The 24,674-nt window shown below is 46.7% G+C and overlaps 1 protein-coding gene across 2 annotated transcripts in view; it reads right to left on the reverse strand.

Moving 5' to 3' along the window:
- Positions 1-24,674, reverse strand: part of LOC306766045 (CASK interacting protein 2) — a 71,217-nt gene that overhangs the window by 24,134 nt on the left and 22,409 nt on the right. For both annotated transcript variants that reach the window (XM_079253630.1, XM_079253629.1), the window contains exons 3-6: positions 18,185-18,236; positions 6,098-6,195; positions 4,896-5,041; positions 564-659 (exon numbers count right to left, since the gene is read on the reverse strand). In XM_079253630.1, the coding sequence (XP_079109756.1) occupies positions 564-659; positions 4,896-5,041; positions 6,098-6,195; positions 18,185-18,236 (392 nt within the window). The remainder of the gene's footprint in view (positions 1-563; positions 660-4,895; positions 5,042-6,097; positions 6,196-18,184; positions 18,237-24,674) is intronic.

The following is a 24,674-nucleotide window of genomic DNA, read 5'->3' on the forward strand; positions in this document are numbered from 1 at the left end:
TACACTTCAATGTTGATATGAAGCAGCTCGGAGCAGGGATCCTCAGAACTGGACCGGTTCTGGTTCTGACTCATGAACTGGGTTTATGTTTAACAAGGTTACATAACAGAGCATGTTTATATTTATAAATATAAAAAGAAATCAGAAATTTTGTGGAGGATGTTTCATGATTAAACTCCTGCTGGTTGACGTGAACAGCTGCCGTCGACACACCCCGACAGAACAGCTGACACATAACACACCGCTCTTCCATCTCTGTGAGGACTGTGCTGCTCCTGCCGTCCATATCGGACCATCTAGTAAAAATAAGTTAATAAATGAGCTCTAAAAAACATCCTGAACTGGGCTCTGACCTGTCCAGCTCTGCGGGGTTCAGGTCTCCATCTTTACCTCCACCTACAGCCTCACATCGTGCTGCATTCACTGACTCAGACGGAGGAATTTAGTACAGCTGGATGAATGTTGGATTAATCTTTGACCCGCAGCACTAAGCATGTCTACCATTACAATCCCATATCTCTGTGTAATCCCAGAGGCACCGGGCGCTCACTGAGCGTGCTCACCTTGGCCCGTCCGAACTCACAGGCCAGATCCAGAGGAGTCTTCTTGGCCTTGTTGACCAGACACGGATTGGACTGATGCTGCAGCAACATCTCCGACTGGAAGCACACAAACACAAGGAAAGAGCTGTTTTACCTCTCTGCATCAGATGTGGTCGTCTGGACCAGGACGTCTGGACGAAGATGCCTGGACCAGGACGTCTGGACTAGAACGTCTGGACCAGAAGGTCTGGACGAAGACGTCTAGACCAGGACATCTGGACCAGATGTCTGGACGAAGACGTCTGGACCAGGACATCTGGACCAGAACGTCTGGACTAGATGTCTGGACGAAGACGTCTGGACCAGGACGTCTGGACCAGAACGTCTGGACGAAGATGCCTGGACCAGGACGTCTGGACTAGAACGTCTGGACCAGAAGGTCTGGACGAGGACGTCTAGACAGAACTTCTGAACCAGAACGTCTGGACGAAGATGCCTGGACCAGGACGTCTGGACCAGAACGTCTGGACTAGAACGTCTGGACGAAGACGTCTAGACCCGGACATCTGGACCAGAACGTCTGGACTAGATGTCTGGACAAAGACGTCTGGACTAGAACGTCTGGACCAGAAGGTCTGGACCAGAACGTCTGGACGAAGATGCCTGGACCAGGACGTCTGGACTAGAACGTCTGGACCAGAACGTCTGGACGAAGACGTCTAGACCAGGACATCTGGACCAGATGTCTGGACGAAGACGTCTAGACCAGGACATCTGGACCAGAACGTCTGGACTAGATGTCTGGACGAAGACGTTTGGACCAGGACGTCTGGACTAGAACGTCTGGACCAGGACATCTGGATGAGGACGTCTAGACAGAACTTCTGAACCAGAACGTCTGGACGAAGATGCCTGGACCAGGACGTCTGGACCAGAACGTCTGGACTAGAACGTCTGGACGAAGACGTCTAGACCAGGACATCTGGACCAGATGTCTGGACGAAGACGTCTGGACCAGGACATCTGGACCAGAACGTCAGGACTAGATGTCTGGACGAAGACGTTTGGACCAGGACGTCTGGACTAGAACGTCTGGACCAGAAGGTCTGGACGAAGACGTCTAGACCAGGACATCTGGACCAGAACGTCTGGACTAGATGTCTGGACGAAGACGTCTGGACTAGAACGTCTGGACCAGAAGGTCTGGACGAAGACGTCTGGACCAGGACGTCTGGACTAGAACGTCTGGACCAGAAGGTCTGGACGAAGACGTCTGGACCAGGACGTCTGGACTAGAACGTCTGGACGAAGATGCCTGGACCAGGACGTCTGGACTAGAACGTCTGGACCAGAAGGTCTGGACGAAGACGTCTGGACCAGGACGTCTGGACTAGAACGTCTGGACGAAGATGCCTGGACGAGGAAGTCTAGACTAGAACGTCTGAACCAGAACGTCTGGACGAAGATGCCTGGACCAGGACGTCTGGACGAGGACGTCTGGACGAGGACGTCTGGACCAGAAGGTCTGGACGAAGATGCCTGGACGAGGACGTCTGGACGAGGACGTCTAGACAGAACGTCTGAACCAGAACGTCTGGACGAAGATGCCTGGACCAGGACGTCTGGACGAGGACGTCTGGACGAGGACGTCTGGACCAGAAGGTCTAGATGAAGACGTCTAGACATGGACATCTGGACGAGGACGTCTAGACAGAACGTCTGAACCAGAACGTCTGGACGAAGATGCCTGGACCAGGACGTCTGGACGAGGACGTCTGGACGAGGACGTCTGGACCAGAAGGTCTGGATGAAGACGTCTAGACCAGGACATCTGGACGAGGACGTCTAGACCAGGACATCTGGACGAGGACGTCTAGACAGAATGTCTGAACCAGAACGTCTGGACGAAGATGCCTGGACCAGGACGTCTGGACGAGGACGTCTGGACCAGAAGGTCTGGATGAAGACGTCTAGACCAGGACATCTGGACGAGGACGTCTAGACCAGGACATCTGGACGAGGACGTCTAGACAGAACGTCTGAACCAGAACGTCTGGACGAAGATGCCTGGACCAGGACGTCTGGACGAGGACGTCTGGACCAGAAGGTCTGGATGAAGACGTCTAGACATGGACATCTGGACGAGGACGTCTAGACCAGGACATCTGGACGAGGACGTCTAGACAGAACGTCTGAACCAGAACGTCTGGACGAAGATGCCTGGACGAGGACGTCTGGACGAGGACGTCTGGACCAGAAGGTCTGGATGAAGACGTCTAGACCAGGACATCTGGACGAGGACGTCTAGACCAGGACATCTGGACGAGGACGTCTAGACAGAACGTCTGAACCAGAACGTCTGGACGAAGATGCCTGGACCAGGACGTCTGGACGAGGACGTCTGGATGAGGACGTCTGGACCAGAAGGTCTGGATGAAGACGTCTAGACCAGGACATCTGGACGAGGACGTCTAGACCAGGACATCTGGACGAGGACGTCTAGACAGAACGTCTGAACCAGAACGTCTGGACGAAGATGCCTGGACCAGGACGTCTGGACGAGGACGTCTGGACCAGAAGGTCTGGATGAAGACGTCTAGACCAGGACATCTGGACGAGGACGTCTAGACAGAACGTCTGAACCAGAACGTCTGGACGAAGATGCCTGGACCAGGACGTCTGGACGAGGACGTCTGGACCAGAAGGTCTGGATGAAGACGTCTAGACCAGGACATCTGGACGAGGACGTCTAGACCAGGACATCTTGACGAGGACGTCTAGACAGAACGTCTGAACCAGAACGTCTGGACGAAGATGCCTGGACGAGGACGTCTGGACGAGGACGTCTGGACCAGAAGGTCTGGATGAAGACGTCTAGACATGGACATCTGGACGAGGACGTCTAGACAGAACGTCTGAACCAGAACGTCTGGACGAAGATGCCTGGACCAGGACGTCTGGACGAGGACGTCTGGACGAGGACGTCTGGACCAGAAGGTCTGGATGAAGACGTCTAGACCAGGACATCTGGACGAGGACGTCTAGACAGAACGTCTGAACCAGAACGTCTGGACGAAGATGCCTGGACCAGGACGTCTGGACCAGAAGGTCTGGATGAAGACGTCTAGACCAGGACATCTGGACGAGGACGTCTGGACCAGGACGTCTGGACCAGAAGGTCTGGATGAAGACGTCTAGACCAGGACATCTGGACGAGGACGTCTGGACCAGGACGTCTGGACCAGAAGGTCTGGATGAAGACGTCTAGACCAGGACATCTGGACGAGGATGTCTGGACCAGGACGTCTGGACTAGAACGTCTGGACCAGAACGTCTGGACGAAGATGCCTGGACGAGGACGTCTAGACAGAACGTCTGGACCAGAAGGTCTGGATGAAGACGTCTAGACCAGAACATGTGGACGAGGACGTCTAGACAGAACGTCTGGACGAAGATGTCTGGACCTGAACGTCTGGCCCAGGACTTCTGGACCAGGACGTCTGGACTAGAACGTCTGGACCATGAGGTCCAGATGAGGACGTGTCTTTGCTTTTAATAATCACCAGTTTAATCTTAACCAAAACAATTTTGATCAATATGATTATTGTCACAGAAAACATTATAATTTTATAATAATTAATTGTTAATTTTCCAACAATCACAAATAGGTTAAAATTAATAACATAAGAAATACATATATAGATATATATAAATAAGAATATTTTTAGAAATAATAAAAGTTTAAATTAATTACATAAGATTTTTTTCTTTGTTACTTTTCATTCAAGTGAATTTTTTATTCATTTCCATTTAAAATTCATGTTTGTTTTAATTTTGCTTAGTGAACAGTTTCATTTAACATTTTTATTCAACTCCGTAAAGTTGTTTAAGTTCTATTTAGGGTTTATTCTGATTGAAATCTTTATTTGGCCACAAAACAAAATCTTTCAGATAATATTGCTGTCTCAGAAACTGTACGTATACGACCATATTAGTTCTGACTGTGAAATCCTCCAGAACATATTTTCACATTTTTTGGAATATCTTAACTTATATCAGCATATATTCTGTATTTTTATTATCTGAGTTCATACTTTTTTAAGTTCATACTAACCAAATAAATTGCTGAAAAAGAGCAGTAAACCAAAAATGACCAAATAAAAACATTTCCAGCTGGTTTTAGACATAATTTTCTACCTAAACTGGTTCCAAAGTTTCCCTCCAAACTGTAAATGTAGAAATTCATTTGGAGTTTTTGAGATAAACTCATTTTACACACAAAATCTATAATAAAATGGAGAATTTTCCAAACTTGCAGAAGAGGTAAAGGTTTCCATGCTGTGGAAAACTCACCACTTCGAAGTGTCCATACTGAGCGGCCAGGTGCAGAGGGATGTGTCCGTCCATGGAGGCGCCGTTCACCGACGCTCCGGACCGAAGCAGCAGCAGGACGGACTCGGCTTTCCCCTGCCAGGCGGCGTAATGCAGCGGTCGCATCCCTGAACACGCAACATTCATGTCCGTTCAAACACGTCACAGTAAAGATTTCACTTCCTACTGAGCATTTTAAACCGGAAACAGAAACCTGACCCGAATTCTACTTTTCTCATTAGTTTGCTGCTTCTGATTGGATGTTACTATTTTAGCTCTCTGATTGGTGGAAACGTTGACAGGAAGTGTCTTCATCATCATGTCAGATGTTTCTATGGTGAATGTCATCTTCATTTATGATGAAAATGTGATAAATAATAATATGATATCACACCCGCATGTTTCATATGAACAAGCTGCAGTGAAGGCAGCATCCTGTCACCCCGGGCTGGTGACAAGCTGGATGCTCCCTCTCCTCTGCAGGATGTCCACATCTTCATCCAGGTTTCCACTCAGAACAATGTAAATGAGCTTTGGTCCAGAGAAGACGGCGTGTTCCTCAGTCCTGTTCACATACGATTCAACCTGCCACACAGCAGAGGCAGATGGCTGCCTGTCCTTGCGCCGGGTTCTGCCGGAGGTTTCCTTCCTGTTAAAAGGGAGTTTTTTCCTTCCCACTGTCGCCGTGTGCTTCTCAGGATGGGAGATTGAGTTGGACTCAACTCAATCTGTTGGTTTCCTTATATAGGCTGTTATGAATTGACGTTCATGATGTTTATTTTTCTCCTGTCTGTAAAGCGTCTTGAGATGACATTGAAGTCAATGCGGGGCAACAGAAGCTTCTGAAACGTGAGTAATTAACTTTTATTAACGATCCAAATGACAGAACCAGATTCCAGCCTTGTCCCAGCATACAGAGATTCCTTCTGATTCTCTGGATCTATAGATGATGTTCTACACTAACATAGTGGATCATCTGAGTCTTTGGAGCATTTTTGTGACGTCATCTTTATCCACCAATCAGAAATATTTCCCATTAAAAGATGAAACGTCCCATCTTCTGACGTGTTGTTGATCTTCAGCTGGGAAGGAAATGTGGCTTCATGACGGTCCAGAGCAAATGAAGTGTTGAAGGTGAACCTTTCAGACCAAACTCACTGATCAGACAGCAGTGTCCGTCTTACCGTTGCTGTCCTTGATGTCCACGGTGGCCTGAGCTTCCAGCAGAGCATCCAGCAGCTCCGTGGTCCCCGTGAGGGCGGCGTGGTGCAGCACGGAAAACCTGCAGGTGAAAGGTCACACAGAGTTAACCCCGACTGTTCATGACGCATCACGAGATGTTAATTTCCAACACGAATCCATGGCTTTCAGCAAGCTTCAGGTTGATTTCCAGGATTTTACCTGGACCGAGACGGTTAGCATGTTAGCATGTTAGCAGAGAGAAAATACATGGAAACATCTGGAGTTCAGCTGAATGTTCAACTAAATACCCAACAAAACCCCCAAAAACTAAAGATTAATGTAGATTTAATTGCCCAGAATTCCATGTGCTCCTCGTTGCCTCTGACCTGGACAGTCACATGTTCCTAAAACCCCCCTGGCATGACCCCGATAAAACCCCAAAGAGGCCAATCAGCTGCTGACGTTCCAACTCACAGGTCGGGTTTCACGACGTCTAGGAAGTCAGGACTGCCCGTGAAGTTAGACGGAGAGTGACCAAAACAAACAAACAATCAATAAAACAAAGAAGCTAGGTTATCTCTCAGACACGCTACCAGACCTTCTCCACAGGCCAAGCAGCCTGAAGGCTCCGTGTCCCCACACTTCCATCTCTTACGTTAGCCAGCACATCCACCAGGGGGCAGTGCAGAGTTCACGCCCCCCCAACGACTGATTGCATGTCAGCTACGCTGCTCGACGCTGCCCCCACAGGTTCTGGTCGTACTGCGCCATTTGCAACGTCAGGCCTACAGATCCGCAAGATTCTCAAAAAATTCCGTTCCTACCCGAAGCACGACGAAAGAAGCTTCGTATCGGTGACATCAGGTGAACCTGTGACATCCTCCAGATAGTTTCCACTGGGAACGATGGCAGCACCGGTGCTAGTTACTGGAAAAAACTAGTTACTGCTTTATTGACACAGCAGCAGGTAAAGCGACACGGCTTCCCAAGCATCCTCTCTCTCTGGCTCTAGTTCTTTATTATCTATAGTTATTTCCATTGTGATTTTCAGACTTTGTAATTCTGCGTGAGTTGGGGGGGTGTACCATTCGGAGGGGGCGGTAATCGTGGACGCTGTGGATGCCAGTTCCTGTAGGGTTCATGGTTCCTGTTCTGCAGCCTCAACTTCACCTCAGAAGTCCGAAACCCAAAACGAACCAGTTTACAAGCGACTTTACAGAAAAACGAGCTCAGCAAGCGGACTTGGCAGCACTGGCCGCATCCTGCTGCATCGCTGTGAACAGGACGAAAACAGACATGATTTATAAAACCGCGTGGTGAAGTGGAGTTACTGTAATTACAGTGATAAAAGTTGCTTTCTTTACAGGTTTTTGTGTTGCTTCTTTGTGGTTTAATGGGTCAACTGTAAATATCTTCATGAATCAAATGTGATTAAATCTTAAAAGAGTTAAAATAATTTAAGAAACTATTATTTCCCTAAACATACAACATATATATTCATCCCCTTTCATTAAAGAAAAGCTGAATTTACAACAGTCACTCAAATAACTGGAGACTTTAAAAAGGAACAATAACTAAAAATTTGCAAAAATATAATTTAGTAATATAAGACACTGTTTTTTTCATTTAATTGAGTTGAAGAAAGAAAAAAACAAACAAACAAATGTGTCCTGGACAAATGAGAGACTTTTCTGTTGAACAGTGGGACAAAATACCTGTCAACAGGTGCAGAAGTCTGACTGAGAGGAACAGAATACACCTGACTGGAGCGGAAACATTAAAGGATTCTTCAACTAAATGTTAATTTATGACTGATGTAATATGTAATAAATTATCTTATTTGTTTGCTTTTTTAAAAAAAATATTTCTATTGAACCAAAATTAGAAAATAATTTCATGATTTTCATAAAATTTTATTTATTATTACTTCATTTAGTTTCAGCTTATTTCCCAGGCAGCTGTTTTTTCCTTCTTTAATGAAAGGGGATGAATAAATATGAGCACAACTGTAGATGTAAATGTAAACATGATGGTCTGTGTGAGCGACAACACACGGAGTGGAGATTATGCGGGAACACCGGTTCTTTGTTTCCTCCCTCTGAAGATCCAGGAGGAACCAGATGATCCAGGACCTGCTGACTCCAGTTATGCAGTAATCCAGTTTGTTAACCCAGTTTGATTAGCTAATCATGAAAATGGACTGACATGGTGGCTGCTGGGAGCGCTAGCATCAGTCTGGACGGAAACAAAGACGCTCCTGTTGGGAAGATCCGATCCAAGAGGCTTCAGATGTCCCATCTTCATCTTCAGTGTGATCAGAGACCCTGGACGCAACGTGGATGCTGGTGAAGAAGATCAGAGGATGATGATGGAGTTTGGACGTGACGCAAATTGTCTGAATGAAACACCGAGTCGAGTTGTGACACGAGGAACGAACTCCACTGATCTGCCCCTTCGTGTCCAAAAATGTCCACACTTACAAAACTGCGATAAAATCATCAAATATCCACATTTTTTTCTGTTAAACAACTTCAGACCTGCATATAAAACCAAACGTGTCTGTTTTAAGTCTTTTAACCTTTTAAATATGATTATTTTCAGTTATTAATCATTAAAAACAAACAAACATAATTTTCTATATGATAAATATCAGGGGGAAGGGCTGTTAGTGGTGATTAGAGCCTCCCACCCCCCCACAGAGGACAGGGGGTCCCTGAAGCTTTGAACATTCAGAGCCGTTCACACACTGACTCTGTTTTAATAAATAAAGTAAAGCTGTAGGTTGTTCTTTTATCTTTGCCTTTATCAAAGGACAACGTTGTATTTGTTTAGAAGAAATAAAAATGCAGTAAAGACGCTGAAATGAAGAAAGACGTAAAACTAAGACATTCAAGTTTATAATTCCATCAACACCAGTAACACCAGGTACTGGTGCCCAGGTGTTGCTACATGCCCAGGTGTTGCTACATGCCCAGGTGTTGCTACGTGCCCAGGCGTTGCTACGTGCCCAGGTGTTGCTACGTGCCCAGGCGTTGCTACGTGCCCAGGTGTTGCTACGTGCCCAGGTGTTGCTACGTGCCCAGGTGTTTCTACGTCTCCGGGTGTTTCTACGTCCCCGGGTGTTTCTACGTCTCCGGGTGTTTCTACGTCTCCGGGTGTTTCTACGTCTCCGGGTGTTTCTACGTGCCCAGGTGTTGCTACATGCCCAGGTGTTTCTACGTCCCCGGGTGTTTCTACGTCCCCGGGTGTTTCTACGTCTCCGGGTGTTTCTACGTCTCCGGGTGTTTCTACGTCTCCGGGTGTTTCTACGTGCCCAGGTGTTGCTACGTGCCCAGGTGTTGCTACGTGCCCAGGTGTTTCTACGTCTCCGGGTGTTTCTACGTCTCCGGGTGTTTCTACGTCTCCGGGTGTTTCTACGTGCCCAGGTGTTTCTACGTGCCCAGGTGTTTCTACGTGCCCAGGTGTTGCTACGTGCCCAGGTGTTGCTACGTGCCCAGGTGTTGCTACGTGCCCAGGTGTTGCTACGTGCCCAGGTGTTGCTACGTGCCCAGGTGTTTCTACGTCTCCGGGTGTTTCTACGTCTCCGGGTGTTTCTACGTGCCCAGGTGTTGCTACGTCTCCAGGTGTTGCTACGTGCCCAGGTGTTTCTACGTCCCCGGGTGTTTCTACGTCTCCGGGTGTTTCTACGTGCCCAGGTGTTGCTACGTCTCCAGGTGTTGCTACGTGCCCAGGTGTTTCTACGTCCCCGGGTGTTTCTACGTCCCCAGGTGTTTCTACGTGCCCAGGTGTTTCTACGTGCCCAGGTGTTTCTACGTCCCCAGGTGTTTCTACGTGCCCAGGTGTTTCTACGTGCCCAGGTGTTTCTACGTGCCCAGGTGTTTCTACGTCTCCAGGTGTTTCTACGTCCCCGGGTGTTTCTACGTCTCCGGGTGTTTCTACGTGCCCAGGTGTTTCTACGTGCCCAGGTGTTTCTACGTGCCCAGGTGTTTCTACGTCTCCAGGTGTTTCTACGTCTCCAGGTGTTTCTACGTGCCCAGGTGTTTCTACGTCCCCGGGTGTTTCTACGTGCCCAGGTGTTTCTACGTGCCCAGGTGTTTCTACGTGCCCAGGTGTTGCTACGTCTCCAGGTGTTTCTACGTCCCCGGGTGTTTCTACGTCTCCAGGTGTTTCTACGTGCCCAGGTGTTTCTACGTGCCCAGGTGTTTCTACGTGCCCAGGTGTTTCTACGTGCCCAGGTGTTGCTACGTGCCCAGGTGTTGCTACGTGCCCAGGTGTTGCTACGTGCCCAGGTGTTTCTACGTCTCCAGGTGTTTCTACGTCTCCGGGTGTTTCTACGTCCCCGGGTGTTTCTACGTCCCCGGGTGTTTCTACGTGCCCAGGTGTTTCTACGTGCCCAGGTGTTTCTACGTGCCCAGGTGTTTCTACGTCCCCAGGTGTTTCTACGTGCCCAGGTGTTTCTACGTGCCCAGGTGTTTCTACGTGCCCAGGTGTTTCTACGTCTCCAGGTGTTTCTACGTCCCCGGGTGTTTCTACGTCTCCGGGTGTTTCTACGTCCCCGGGTGTTTCTACGTCTCCGGGTGTTTCTACGTGCCCAGGTGTTTCTACGTGCCCAGGTGTTTCTACGTGCCCAGGTGTTTCTACGTGCCCAGGTGTTGCTACGTGCCCAGGTGTTGCTACGTGCCCAGGTGTTGCTACGTCCCCAGGTGTTGCTACGTCCCCAGGTGTTGCTACGTCCCCAGGTGTTGCTACGTCCCCAGGTGTTTCTACGTCTCCAGGTGTTCGCCACATTGTTCCGTTTACGTCACGTTTACACATCACTGTTGTGACGTCATACGATTGGCGTGATGAGGTCATGTAACGGAGTCTTGAGCTGTACGAGAGAACCAGGAAAAATGGCGGAGAAAAGTGGTGTTCGGCTGTATGATGTGGAAAATGTTTATTTTAGCTGTAAACTATTAAAAAAAAAAGGTTGTTTAAATAACTGAGTCGCAACACGATGCTATTTTGTCCCGTATTTCTAAAGAAGCACACTTTCATCCCTTCAGAAGGTTAATCCGGGTAAATACAGGAAGTCCACCTGTCACCATGGCAACCAGATGCTGCCAACTCAGCGACTGTTGCCATAACTAGAATTCAGACTATCTGGCGGTTCTTTTTTCTTTTTGGGTTTTTTTGCAGACTGACGTGAGGGATGTATCTGATTCTTATTCTGACCAATGAGAAGCGGCGCAGTAAGCCCCTCCCCCAGCTGTCACAGGAGGCCAGTGTAGTGTTGAAATAAGATCCCCAGCCATGAAACGCACCCTTTTTCAACACAAACGCCAGGTCTTGTGCAGAAGTCCTTCAACAGAGACGAGTTCAGTCAGGTTTCTGGTCTGTTGCTGAGAAACACGAGTTTGAGCTCCCTCCAAAGACTTTCTATTAGGTTTATGTCTGGAGACTGGCTAGGCCCCTGCTTCTTACGGAGCCGCTCCTTGGTGATCCTGGCTGTGTGTTTTGGGTCATGGTCATGTTGGAAGACCCAGTCATGACCCAGTCTTCAATGCTCTAACAGAGGGAAGGAGGTATCTGGCAACACATGGCCCCGGTCATCCTCTCCTTCATACTGTGCAGTCCTCCTGTCCCATGTGGAGAAAAACATCCCACAGCCTGATGCTACCATCCCCATGCTTCACAGTAGGGATGGGGTTCTTGGGATGGTCTTCATCATTCTTCTTCCTCCAAACACGGCGAGTGGAATTAAGACCAAAGAGTTCTATTTTGGTCTCATCTGATCACATGACTTTCTCCCATGACTCCTCTGGATCATCCAGTCACTGCCAAACTGAAGACAGGTCTAGACATGTGCTGCTTTAAGCAGGGGAACCTACCGTGCCATGCATGACTTTATACCATGACGTCTTGGTGTATTATTACCAGCAGTAACCGTGGAAACGGTGGTCCCAGCTCTTTTCAGGCCATTGACCAGCTCCTCCCATGTAGTTCTGGGCTGATTCCTCACCTTTCTTTGGATCATTGAGACCCCACGAGGTGAGATCTTGCATGGAGCTCCAGTCCGAAGGAGACTGACAGTCATGTTTAACTTCTTCCATTTTCTAATAATTGCTCCAACAGTGGATCTTTTTTCACCAAGCTGTTTGGCAGTCCCCCCTCAGCCCTTACCAGCCTTATGGAGGTCTACAATGTTGTTTCTGGTGTCATTGGACAGCTCTTTGGTCTTGGCCATATTAGTAGGTGAAGTCGTACTGATTCTATGGGGTGGACAGGTGTCTTTATGCAGCTAATCACCTCAAAAAGGTGCTTCTGATTTAGGATAATCGGCGGACTAACAGTTCTCTGAGCGTCACAATTCTAACTTATAGACAGGTGTTCACATACCTATTAGCAGCGGTAACATACAAATAAATGATTTAATAAATCATACAATGTGATTTCCAGATTTATTTTAGATGATGTCTCTCCCATGCAGCTAAGATGAAGATTTCAGACCCTCCATGATGTCTAAGTGGGAGATCACAAAATCACAAGCTGTTCAGATACTTATTTGCAGCACTGTATATCACATAAGTTTGGTTTTAAAGGGTTAATTTGTGCTTTCTCGGTACCGTTAACGCTGTAGAATCTGACTTTCTTCTCTACGTTAAATACTTTCAGGTGTTGACCGTGGTCTTCAGTTCGGGTTGTAGACGGTGGGTCCTAAGTGACCAACAAAGTGAGCCGATGCTTCTGGTTAAACCTGGATCAGGGAAATAAACTGATTTGATCATTCGTTCTGTTTCAATAAGATCATCCAGCCCGACCATGTAGGTGTGTTTTTTTTTTTTTTTTATAATCTTTTCAGCGCCTGCAGCTACATTTCCTCTCATCCACTGTTGCAAATCACGAGTTTTTACGGTGCGTTTGTGCACGTGAAAAGGAGGAATAAAGACACCATGACAGAAAAAGAGGATAAAAGAGACAAAGGAAGAGAAGAAGCAGGAAAGAGGTTAAAGTCTTCCTTGTCCAACACTTTCCGGTTCACCTGAACGCAGCACACATGATCCTGCATGTGGATGAGAGGAAATGTAGCTGCAGGCGCCGACTTGTGTGTAAATCCATCAGAAACAAAGACCTGCTGCTCTTCTTCTCTTGTGTAATACAAGCGGTGGCATTCATGTGTGGCCGCGGTAACAGAGAGCGCCCACGGCAACGGCAGCGGTAATGGACGGATTGCTAACAGAGGAGGAGGAGGACGAAGAGCTGGAACGTCTTCACTGGTCCCAGTTTGACCAGTTTGATGTCCATCACCTGACAGCTGTCCAACCTCTGTGACCTCACCTGTCAGCACCAGCCGTCATCGAGGAAGAGGAGGAGGATGAAGGCAGACCCTGACCTCCCACCCCCTCCCTGCTGGTGACATCCATGCAGACTGGAATGCTGCAATCAAACATCCCCCCACATTCCTGCTGACGGTGTCGCACTCCTGCAGCGGAACGACCAATCAGAGAGCAGTAAATCTTCTTCTGAGGGTCTGACATCTGAGTCCAGACTGCCGGATCCTTTCCACAGGTCCAGGAACTTTCCACAGGACCAGATCCTTTCCACAGGTCCAGGAACTTTCCACAGGACCAGATCCTTTCCACAGGTCCAGGAACTTTCCACAGGACCAGATCCTTTCCACAGGTCCAGGAACTTTCCACAGGACCAGATCCTTTCCACAGGTCCAGGAACTTTCCACAGGACCAGATCATATCCACAGGTCCAGGAACTTTCCACAGGACCAGATCATATCCACAGGTCCAGGAACTTTCCACAGGACCAGATCCTTTCCACAGGTCCAGGAACTTTCCACAGGACCAGATCCTTTCCACAGGTCCAGGAACTTTCCACAGGACCAGATCCTTTCCACAGGTCCAGGAACTTTCCACAGGACCAGATCCTTTCCACAGGTCCAGGAACTTTCCACAGGACCAGATCCTTTCCACAGGTCCAGGAACTTTCCACAGGACCAGATCCTTTCCACAGGTCCAGGAACTTTCCACAGGACCAGATCCTTTCCACAGGTCCAGGAACTTTCCACAGGACCAGATCCTTTCCACAGGTCCAGGAACTTTCCACAGGACCAGATCCTTTCCACAGGTCCAGGAACTTTCCACAGGACCAGATCCTTTCCACAGGTCCAGGAACTTTCCACAGGACCAGATCCTTTCCACAGGTCCAGGAACTTTCCACAGGACCAGATCCTTTCCACAGGTCCAGGAACTTTCCACAGGACCAGATCCTTTCCACAGGTCCAGGAACTTTCCACAGGACCAGATCCTTTCCACAGGTCCAGGAACTTTCCACAGGACCAGATCCTTTCCACAGGTCCAGGAACTTTCCACAGGACCAGATCCTTTCCACAGGTCCAGGAACTTTCCACAGGACCAGATCCTTTCCACAGGTCCAGGAACTTTCCACAGGACCAGATCCTTTCCACAGGTCCAGGAACTTTCCACAGGACCAGATCCTTTCCACAGGTCCAGGAACTTTCCACAAAGACCAGGAACTTTCCACAAGACCAGGAACTTTCCACAGGACCAGATCCTTTCCACAACTCCAGGAACTTTCCACAGGACCAGATCCTTTCCACAACTCCAGGAACTTTCCACAGGACCAGATCCTTTCCACAGGTCCAGGAACTTTCCACAAAGACCAGGAACTTTCCACAAGACCAGGAACTTTCCACAAAGACCAGGAACTTTCCACAAGACCAGGAACTTTCCACAAAGACCAGGAACTTTCCAGAAGACCAGATCCTTTCCACAAGACCAGATCCTTTCCACGAGACCAGATCCTTTCCACAAGACCAGATCCTTTCCACGAGACCAGATCCTTTCCACAAGACCAGGAACTTTCCACAAGAACAGGAACTTTCCACAAAGAACAGGAACTTTCCACAAAGAACAGGAGCGTTCCATAAGACCAGATCCTTTCCACAAAACCTGAAACTTTCCACAAGAACAGGAACTTTCAACAAGAACAGCAACTTTCTACAAAACCAGGAATGTTCCACAAAACCAGGAACTTTCCACAAAGAACAGGAACTTTCCGTAAGACCAGATCCTTTCTACAGAACCAGGAACTTTCCACAAAGACCAGGAACTTTTCACAAGACCAGATCCTTTCTACAAAACCAGGAACATTCCACAAAGACCAGGAACTTTCCATAAGACCAGATCCTTTCCACAAAACCAGGAACATTCCACAAAGACCAGGAACTTTCCATAAGACCAGATCCTTTCCACAAAACCAGGAACATTCCACAAAGACCAGGAACTTTCCATAAGACCAGATCCTTTCCACAAAACCAGATCCTTTCAACAGGACCAGGAACTTTCTACAAGACCAGGAACTTTCCACAAGAACAGGAACTTTCTACAAGACCAGGAATGTTCCACAAGACCAGGAACTTTCCACAAAACGAGGAACTTTTCACAAAGAACAGGAACTTTCCACAAAGAACAGGAACTTTCCGTAAGACCAGATCCTTTCTACAAAACCAGGAACTTTCCACAAGACTAGATCCTTTCCACAAAACCAGGAACATTCCACAAAGACCAGGAACTTTCCACAAGACCAGATCCTTTCTACAAGACCAGATCCTTTCCACAAGACCAGGAACTTTCCACAAGACCAGGAACTTTCCACAAGAACAGGAACTTTCCACAAGAACAGGAACTTTCCACAAGAACAGGAACTTTCACAAAGACCAGAAACTTTCCACAAGACCAGATCCTTTCAACGGGACCAGGAACTTTCCACAAAGAACAGGAACTTTCCACAAAGAACAGGAACTTTCACAAAGACCAGAAACTTTCCACAAGACCAGATCCTTTCAACGGGACCAGGAACTTTCCACAAAGAACAGGAACTTTCCACAAAGAACAGGAACTTTCCATAAGACCAGATCCTTTCCACAAAACCAGGAACTTTCCACAAGAACAGGAACTTTCCACAAGAACAGGAACTTTCCACAAAGAGCAGGAACTTTCCACAAGACCAGATCCTTTCCACAAAACCAGGAACTTTCCACAAGAACAGGAACTTTCCACAAGAACAGGAACTTTCCACAAAGAACAGGAACTTTCCATAAGACCAGATCCTTTCCACAAAACCAGGAACTTTCCACAAGAACAGGAACTTTCCACAAGAACAGGAACTTTCCACAAAGAACAGGAACTTTCCACAAGACCAGATCCTTTCAACAGGACCAGGAACTTTCTGCAAGAACAGGAACTTTCAACAAAACCAGGAATTTTCCAAAAAGACCAGGAATTTTTCACAAAGACCCAGAACTTTCACAAAGACCAGGAACTTTCCACAAGATCAGATCCTTTCAACAGGACCAGGAACTTTCTACAAGACCAGGAATGTTCCACACAGACCAGGAACTTTCTGGTACTTTCTGGTACCACGATTTCCATAAAGACAATCATGGTACAGTCGAGTTCAGACCTGTTCCCATGAACGGTTCTCAGTAGAAATATTTTTACTTGGTCTAATGAATCAGAGACATCTCTGAAGGACTGGCAGACTTCCCATCCCCTCCACTAATCCCAGACAAAAGACCAGTACTCCCACCATTGAGCCGTTTGGGGGTGGGGGTTTCAATCCAGCCTCTCCATAGAAACCGGTCCAAACATGGAGCCGGCGGATAATTTGTCTCTCTGGACACAGAAGACAGGACTCGCCTCCTTTCACACATGGAGGCAGCTACGTCCTTCATAGGAAGCCACGCCCCCTCCGCCACGTCCCACATTAACCTGAGGAGGCGTGGCCTAACATATTCACCACTTCCATCATGGCCTCCACGTTTTAATGTTTGTCCTTCAGGACTCAGCTGTCATCCAGAGTCCCACCCACTGACCTCTAAACCCACCCTGTCCACCGTCTGAGGGACCAACAAAGAAGCCGACTGCTGACGGCGACTCAGGTCTGATGGGGTCCTGCTGGTCCACCACAACCTTTTGTTCCCTCAACACGACCAGCTAAAGGACTCTTAATGAAGTCTGAAAGACGGAGATGCACCGCTGGTCCAAACTACTGGTCAGAACCGCTGGTCCACACCGCTGGTCCGATCTACTGGTCAGAACCGCTGGTCCACACCGCTGGTCCAATCTACTGGTCAGAACCACTGGTCCACACCACTGGTCCAAACCGCTGGTCCGATCTACTGGTCAGAACCGCTGGTCCACACCGCTGGTCCAATCTACTGGTCAGAACCACTGGTCCACACCACTGGTCCAAACCGCTGGTCCGATCTACTGGTCAGAACCGCTGGTCCAAACCGCTGGTCCGATCTACTGGTCAGAACCGCTGGTCCACACCACTGGTCTGAACTACTGGTCAGAACCGCTGGTCCAAACAGTTTGGTCCACACCGCTGGTCTGAACTACTGGTCAGAACCGCTGGTCCACACCGCTGGTCCGAACTACTGGTCAGAACTGCTGGTCCACACCGCTGATCCGAACTACTGATCCGAACCGTTGGTCCACACTACTGGTCCACAACGCTGGTCAACACTACTGGTCCAAACCACTGGTCCAAACAGTTGGTCCACAAAACTGGTCGGAACCGCCAGTCCACCCTACTGGTCCGAATCGCTATGGGAGACAGATGTCCAATACAATCGGTACCAGAACGTCTGCTAAACAAAATGTCCAAAAGACTGAATGTTCACCAGGCAGGGTGGAAGTGGAACAGAAACTAGGAAAATGTCCCGTAAGACGGATATGGAAATAAAATAAAAACCTCATTCAGTCAAAATAGAAAATGTGATGATTAAATAAAGAAGAAAATAAAAGAAAATATGAAGAAAATTAATTAACTCAAACTTTCTGTATTTTATTTTGTAGATTTTAATAAATAAAAGACGAATGAAATGCAGAAAAAATATTTTAAAAAACTATTTAAAATTTAAAATAACGTGAAATATGACAACGTTCGTAGTTAAATGAAACAATTTGCAGAACTTTTAGTGTTTTGTGTTTTTCATGAAGTTAAAACACGTTTTTTTAAGACGAAACATTATCAGAAACAAAAACCCGGATGAGGACGTCTTCACTCACCCATCTGAGTCCTGGTAGTTCACGTTCAGCCTCTTGGTGGATCCGAGCAGCTCTGGAACACATAACGCAGAACGTCAGAGTTCTTCTTGGTCCAGAACCGAGAACGCCTCGGAACCACCAGTCATCTCCGTATCCCGGCAACAAGCATACATAAAAACATTCCAACACTGAAGTGTTATCCTGCTTCTGAACCTACATACTTGGTACCAGACCTGGTCTTGACCCGATCCGGATTGGGTCCTGATCTAGTCGAGACAGATTCTGGTCCTGATCTGGTTCTGAACCAGTCCAGATCCTTCCAGTAGGGTCTGGACAGATTCTGGTCCTGATCTGGTTCTGAACCAGTCCAGATCATTCCAGTAGGGTCTGGACAGGTTCTGGTCCTGATCCGGTTCTGAACCAGTCCAGATCCTTCCAGTAGGGTCTGGACAGGTTCTGGTCCTGATCCGGTTCTGAACCAGTCCAGATCCTTTCAGTAGGGTCTGGACAGGTTCTGGTCCTGATCCGGTTCTGAACCAGTCCAGATCCTTCCAGTAGGGTCTGGACAGGTTCTGGTCCTGATCCGGTTCTGAACCAGTCCAGATCCTTCCAGTAGGGTCTGGACAGGTTCTGGTCCTGATCCGGTTCTGAACCAGTCCAGATCCTTCCAGTAGGGTCTGGACAGGTTCTGGTCCTGATCCGGTTCTGAACCAGTCCAGATCCTTCCAGTAGGGTCTGGACAGGTTCTGGTCCTGATCCGGTTCTGAACCAGTCCAGATCCTTCCAGTAGGGTCTGGGAAGTCTCCCAACTCCCCTTCCTCTGATGTTACCATGGAAACCAGATCAAGACAAGCACCAAGATGTGACGCACAGACGTCTCCGTCCAATCACAGGCAACTACAAAGGTTATTAAACGTCACGTTGAAATGATAAAACCTATTTTTAAGACATCTGATCATTTTTCTCCCACAGATAAAATTAAATTAAAATCTTTCATTTAAATGTTTGTTCACTTTGATCTTTTTAACTATAAGTTTGAGTTTTAAAGAACATATTTTACATATTCTTGTTTTATATTTCATATATTTATTCATAATTGTTTTTCCTGTTTAGTATTAATTTATTACGTTTTTTAAATTTTTTTAATCCTTTTTCTAAATTTTTTAAAATCTATTTTTAATTTTCCTTTTTTTTCCTTATAACATGTTTTCTTAAAGAATTTTTTTTATATTGTTAAACTTTTTAAATAATTATTAAAAAAAACTGTCAACCATCTCTTTTCTTTTTCATTAATAATTTTTAAATAAATTATTTTAAACTTATATTGTATTTGTTTTGGGTTTAAGTTTTTATAATTCATTATTAAATTCAAACTTAATTTTAAATAAATCTTTGATATATTTTTGCTGCATCCTCATAGAACCGGGTCAGACTGATGACCAGGGTCTTTGTGGTCTTTGTGGTCATTGTGGTCCTGGTCTACAGACCTACAGGCAAACAGCACCACTCTGAGACCCCCCCCCCCCCCCCCCCCTCTAACGATGGCATCGTCTGAAGCTGCGAACGTCTCGGCAGGCTTTCCTCGGGGACACGTATGACCTGGATTTTAGGATTCATGAGGAGAGCAGAGCAGAGAAATAAAAACCAGACAAGACGAAGGAGTCTCGCTGAGAGGGAGGAGGAAAAAACGGGTCTTGGATCAGGACCAGTTCAGCTCCGGATGTGACCTGAAGTCAGACCTGATGGTTCAGATCTGCTGGAGGCTTCTTTTGCTCCTACAGGAAGATTGTGGATCAATACTTCAGTCACATGACACACCAGCTCAAGACTCTACAGGGTTCTGCTCAGACCTGGTTCACTGCTCGGCCCGTCAGAACCGCTTCTGATCCACCTGCTGTCTCATGCTGTTGGACACCAGAAAGTCCAGACGCAGATTTATGAGTTTCTTTAACGATAAAGATAAAAATGTAACAAAAACACCAAGAAAATAGTTTTTATCTAACAGCTGGAAAGAAAATAATGGAGATTTCTGATTGTTTTTAAATGAATCGTGTGACGTTCAGGGTCCGCAGGATAAAAATAAACTCATTCTCAGACTAAAGTCTTTCTGATGTGTTTTGTGTCCATGAAGGTCCTGTCCACACGGAGAAAAAGTGTTTAAAGTGATATTTCTTCCACTAAAATGGTTCCCAACAGTGGTGTTGTGTCTTTAGGGGCCTGGGCCCCCCAGAGCCCATGTCTAGCAACGGCCCTGCTGTCAGGTTGGTCACACAGCAATGGAACAGCTGATTTTTATGACTTCAGTCCAAAGTGAGACTTTTATTTCCTGCTTCAGGCAACAAGTTTACAGGTTTCATTTCAAGACTTCAGCTTCTTCATCAGCAAGACGCTAAAACGGACAAAACTCTTGTGGCTTATCTGAGTGATGAAGATGACGAAGATGATGAAGATGATGAAGATGACGTCGGTGCCGGAAGCCACCGTCCTCTGCAGCACATTTAACCAGACTTATATTTAAAGCTGTTTATGGAGCGGTGGCGTTTTCCAACTACAGCTGAACGTCTTGCAGATCTGCTGCCACAGGAATGCTCCAAGAGGAGGAGGAGGAGGAGGAGGAGGAGGAGGAGGAGGAGGAGGAGGAGGAGGAGGAGGAGGAGGAGGAAGAAAGCGAAGCGGAGGAAAGTGAGGAGGAGGCGGTTTCTGCAGGACTCAGCACATTTTAAGGCTGAAGTCTCAGGCCTGGAGACGATCTGTAAAAAAGTCCACAAGCTAAAATAAGACGTGTGGATTGCAGCCCTGCGTCTCTTTGTTTCTGAGCTGAAGACGACAAAGACGACGAAGACGAAGATGAAGACGACGATGATGACGAAGACGAAGATGAAGACAAGTGAAGTGGACGTGTTCTCGCTGCAGAGAAGAGACATAGTCCAGCAGCAGGTCACATGATGCAAAGAAAAACATCCTGGCGGGACGTCTGAGATGGCAAGATGGCGAGGGCGATGGTGACGATGACGATGATGATGATGATGATGACCAGTTTCCCCAGTCCTTCCTGGTCCCAGACTGGGACACAGGAAGATCTGCTGGTGTTTGTCCAGGTTGTACTGGACATGTCTCAGCTGCTGAGGACACCCAGAGACGGAGACAACATGTCCTCCTGGCTTGTCTCAGCAGATCTTCCCTTCAGACCCTCCTCCAGAGTCCGACCCAGAACCAGAACCAGGACCAGTCTTACTGACTGGTTTTATTGCCAGTCAGTAATGGTATCTTACTGGTCTCACTGGAGGCCAGATAGTCCTGGATATGGGACATGGATCACACCAGTGGTTTAAACTGGTTTAAGTTGCAATGATCTCTGGGTAATGACATCATACGGTTGCCATGGCGTCAGTCCAACGTTACCTGCAGAGGTGTTGCAGCTGCTGGTTTTCTGTTTAGTTTTTGCCTCATTTTTCCTTTCAGGATCATTTTTTTAATGATTCAGCAGGAAAATAAATACATAAGACAAAGATAAATAAGTACATTAGATAGAAATAAATGAATATATAAATAAATATAAAAATATAAATATATAATAAATATGAAATTAAAAAATATAAGTACATTAACAAATAAATGTAAAAATATAAATATACTGTACATAATGCATATATAAATAAAACAAAAACAAAATATCTAATTAAATAAAAACAAAAACAAACAAATAAATAACATAAATAATGAAGATAAAAATAGATAAACAAAAATATAAATGGCTAATAAATAAATAAAAACAAACAAGCAGACAAACAAACAAATAAATAAATAAATAATGAAGAAATACGTAAAAAATAAAGGTAAAAAGATAAACAAATAAATAAATAAGTTTGGATCAGGATTGCTGGTTGAAGAAACACAGAGGTTTGCAGGAACTGCGGAGGCGTCTGTAACCCGACCGTGACTCTGACGGAGGAAAAGGAGGGGCTGTGTTGATGGAGGCACTGGAACCATCTCAGAAACAAAGCCAGGACTCTTCCTGTCCCTAAACAATGGTTGCAGAGCAGGAGGCGGCAGCCTCGCATCGGCCATGAACCCTCCATGGAAAACCTCCGCTGGCTTTCTGACCCCCCCATCATCTGTAAAACTACGTTTACATCTTTTATTTCTGTCATTAGAGGAGAAATTTAGTTTTTAATAAGTTTAAATCAGCTTTCAGCTGGTTAAAAACAAGCCGCTAACATGCTACAGAGACTCGGCCACAAGTTCATCCTGCAGACAAAGTCAGGAACGCTCTGATAAGGCGTCTGGTGACGGCGTCTGGTGACGGCGTCTGGTGACGGCGTCTGGTGACGGCGTCTGGGGACAGCTGGACGTCCAGATGCTAGCAGCTGGATTAGCGTTAGCCTTATCATTTGAGCTGCTACATTAGCATAAATATGAGCTGCTAGCTTAGCATTTGACACGACATCCAGCCCTTTTATTAACCACTCAGTCCAGGTGTGTCCAAAATGCTTCTGTCCAGCAACTTTTCCATGTATCCCTGCTCCAACACACTTTGGTTATTGAGGTGGAGGACCGGAGCTTGATACTCCTGGCGTCATCCATCTAAGGGACGCAGGGAAGCTGGAGTCTATCCCGGCAATCATTGGGTGAGAGGCAGGTACACCTGGACAGGTCACCAGTTCATCAAAGGACAAGACGGAGGGACAAAAAACCATTCCTGCTCAGAGAAACCAGTTAACCCAACATGTATGTCTTTGGACAATGGGAGGAAGCCGGAGAACCCGGAGAGAACTGGTCCAGTTCCTGTGAAACTGGTCCAGACTGGACTAGAACTGACTGACCTTCAGAAAGATGGAAAAGTATTGATCAGGAGACGTTTACAGGATCAAAATGGGACCTGAATCCGGACCATACGCAGATCTGAAGGATTCCCTCTGGATCGTTCTGAGGAAAGTTCTCCTGTTTTATCAGCGACTGAAGATGCCAGCCGATGAGACCGGCCTCATCCCGGCATCCTAACTGAGCGCTCCAGCAGGAACGCCGGGAATGTAAACAACATTTCTGTCATTCCTGGCTGCAGACACCCGGAGAGGAGGAGGAGGTTAACCTGGCACAGCTGCTGGTCTGCAGGTTGTAACAGGAGAATTCCTGCTAACAAACTCCACTCTCATCGAGAGGAAACTGACCTGGAAGGCCGACCAGCTACAATCGGAAAACTTTGTCCAGACAGGAAGTTGATCAGCGACCTGATGATGAATCTTCCTCTGGTGGTTTTATATGTTCTGGTTCTCCTCTGAAGAAAGGAAAACCAGGGTCCACATGAGCGGAAAAATCCTGGTTTTCACACGGCGATCCCATCCAAACCAGAACTCTGACCAGTTCAGAGACAGTTTTATGAGTTCCAGGCGTGACTTTTCTATTTTCACGTTTCCGTTGGATTAAAGAGAAAAAAAAAAATCATCCGGATTTCCAGGAAACGGCATTCCCGCTCTGATGAGCTCTGTCAATGAGCAGAATTCCAGACGGCATCATCTGGAACGTCTGACACCGGCTGGAGGTAAAACTGGTTTCATGTTCCGGGTCTGTGTGAACACAACAAATCCATCTGAACCGGATCTCAGGGGAACATCCCGACCCGGTTCAGGTCCATTTCCTGGTTCTGATCCAAACCAGTTGCAGGAAGAAAAGCAGCGACTCATTTCCCGCTCCGTATCGCAGCCATTAAAACCAGTCGGAGCTTCAACTCCTCATTATTCCCGTTTGGGAATCTGGGACGAAAGAAAACGTCTCTCAGGGAGAAATTATCTTCCGGTTTTATCGTTTCTGATGTTTGTTTCTCATTTAGGAAACTTTATAATTCTTCATATTTCCAGGAAAATTTCTGTAGTTTATTCAGATTCATCATCTATTCCCCCGAACGACGTCAGAAGGAAAACTATTCCGATGTTCCAGGCGATTTAATCTCAGATCACGTGTAAGTCGGTTTCACAGTAGTTAGCTTTAATTAATAAAGTCCAGAAGTCCAGAAAGGAGACGAGGTTGACGCTGAAGCCTGGAAACTCCTGCAGACCTGGAGCCAACCGGGTCGAGTTTCTGCAGGGATAAATTAATGAACCAGTAGCTTTCAGAAAACCAGCAGCTGTTTTAACTGGAGGTCTGCACTTTCCTGCAGGAAGCATCCATCAGAAGGTGCTAATTTACACCCGTCTGCATGGGTTTTAACTCCACTTTCATCCAGAACAAACTAAATCCTCTTTAAAAAGATTTAAAAATCACCCTATAAACATCTAACTTCCAGTAAAACCACCAAATCCCACATCAGTGGCTGGTTTATTCTAGGGCTGCTCGATTATGACAAAAATTATAATCACAATTATTTTGACTGAAATTGAGATCTGGATTATTTAACACAATTATCCAGTATTTATAAACAACGCTGTGCGTCGTGGCGTTCTAGACTCCGTGTCGTGCATTATAACCGTCTAATGGACGGTTCCGAGTTGTTTAATCTGCTTTTACCGCTTATATA

Source organism: Telmatherina bonti (genome assembly GCF_933228915.1).
Source record: "Telmatherina bonti genome assembly, chromosome: 14".
Classification (NCBI taxonomy): domain Eukaryota; kingdom Metazoa; phylum Chordata; class Actinopteri; order Atheriniformes; family Telmatherinidae; genus Telmatherina; species Telmatherina bonti.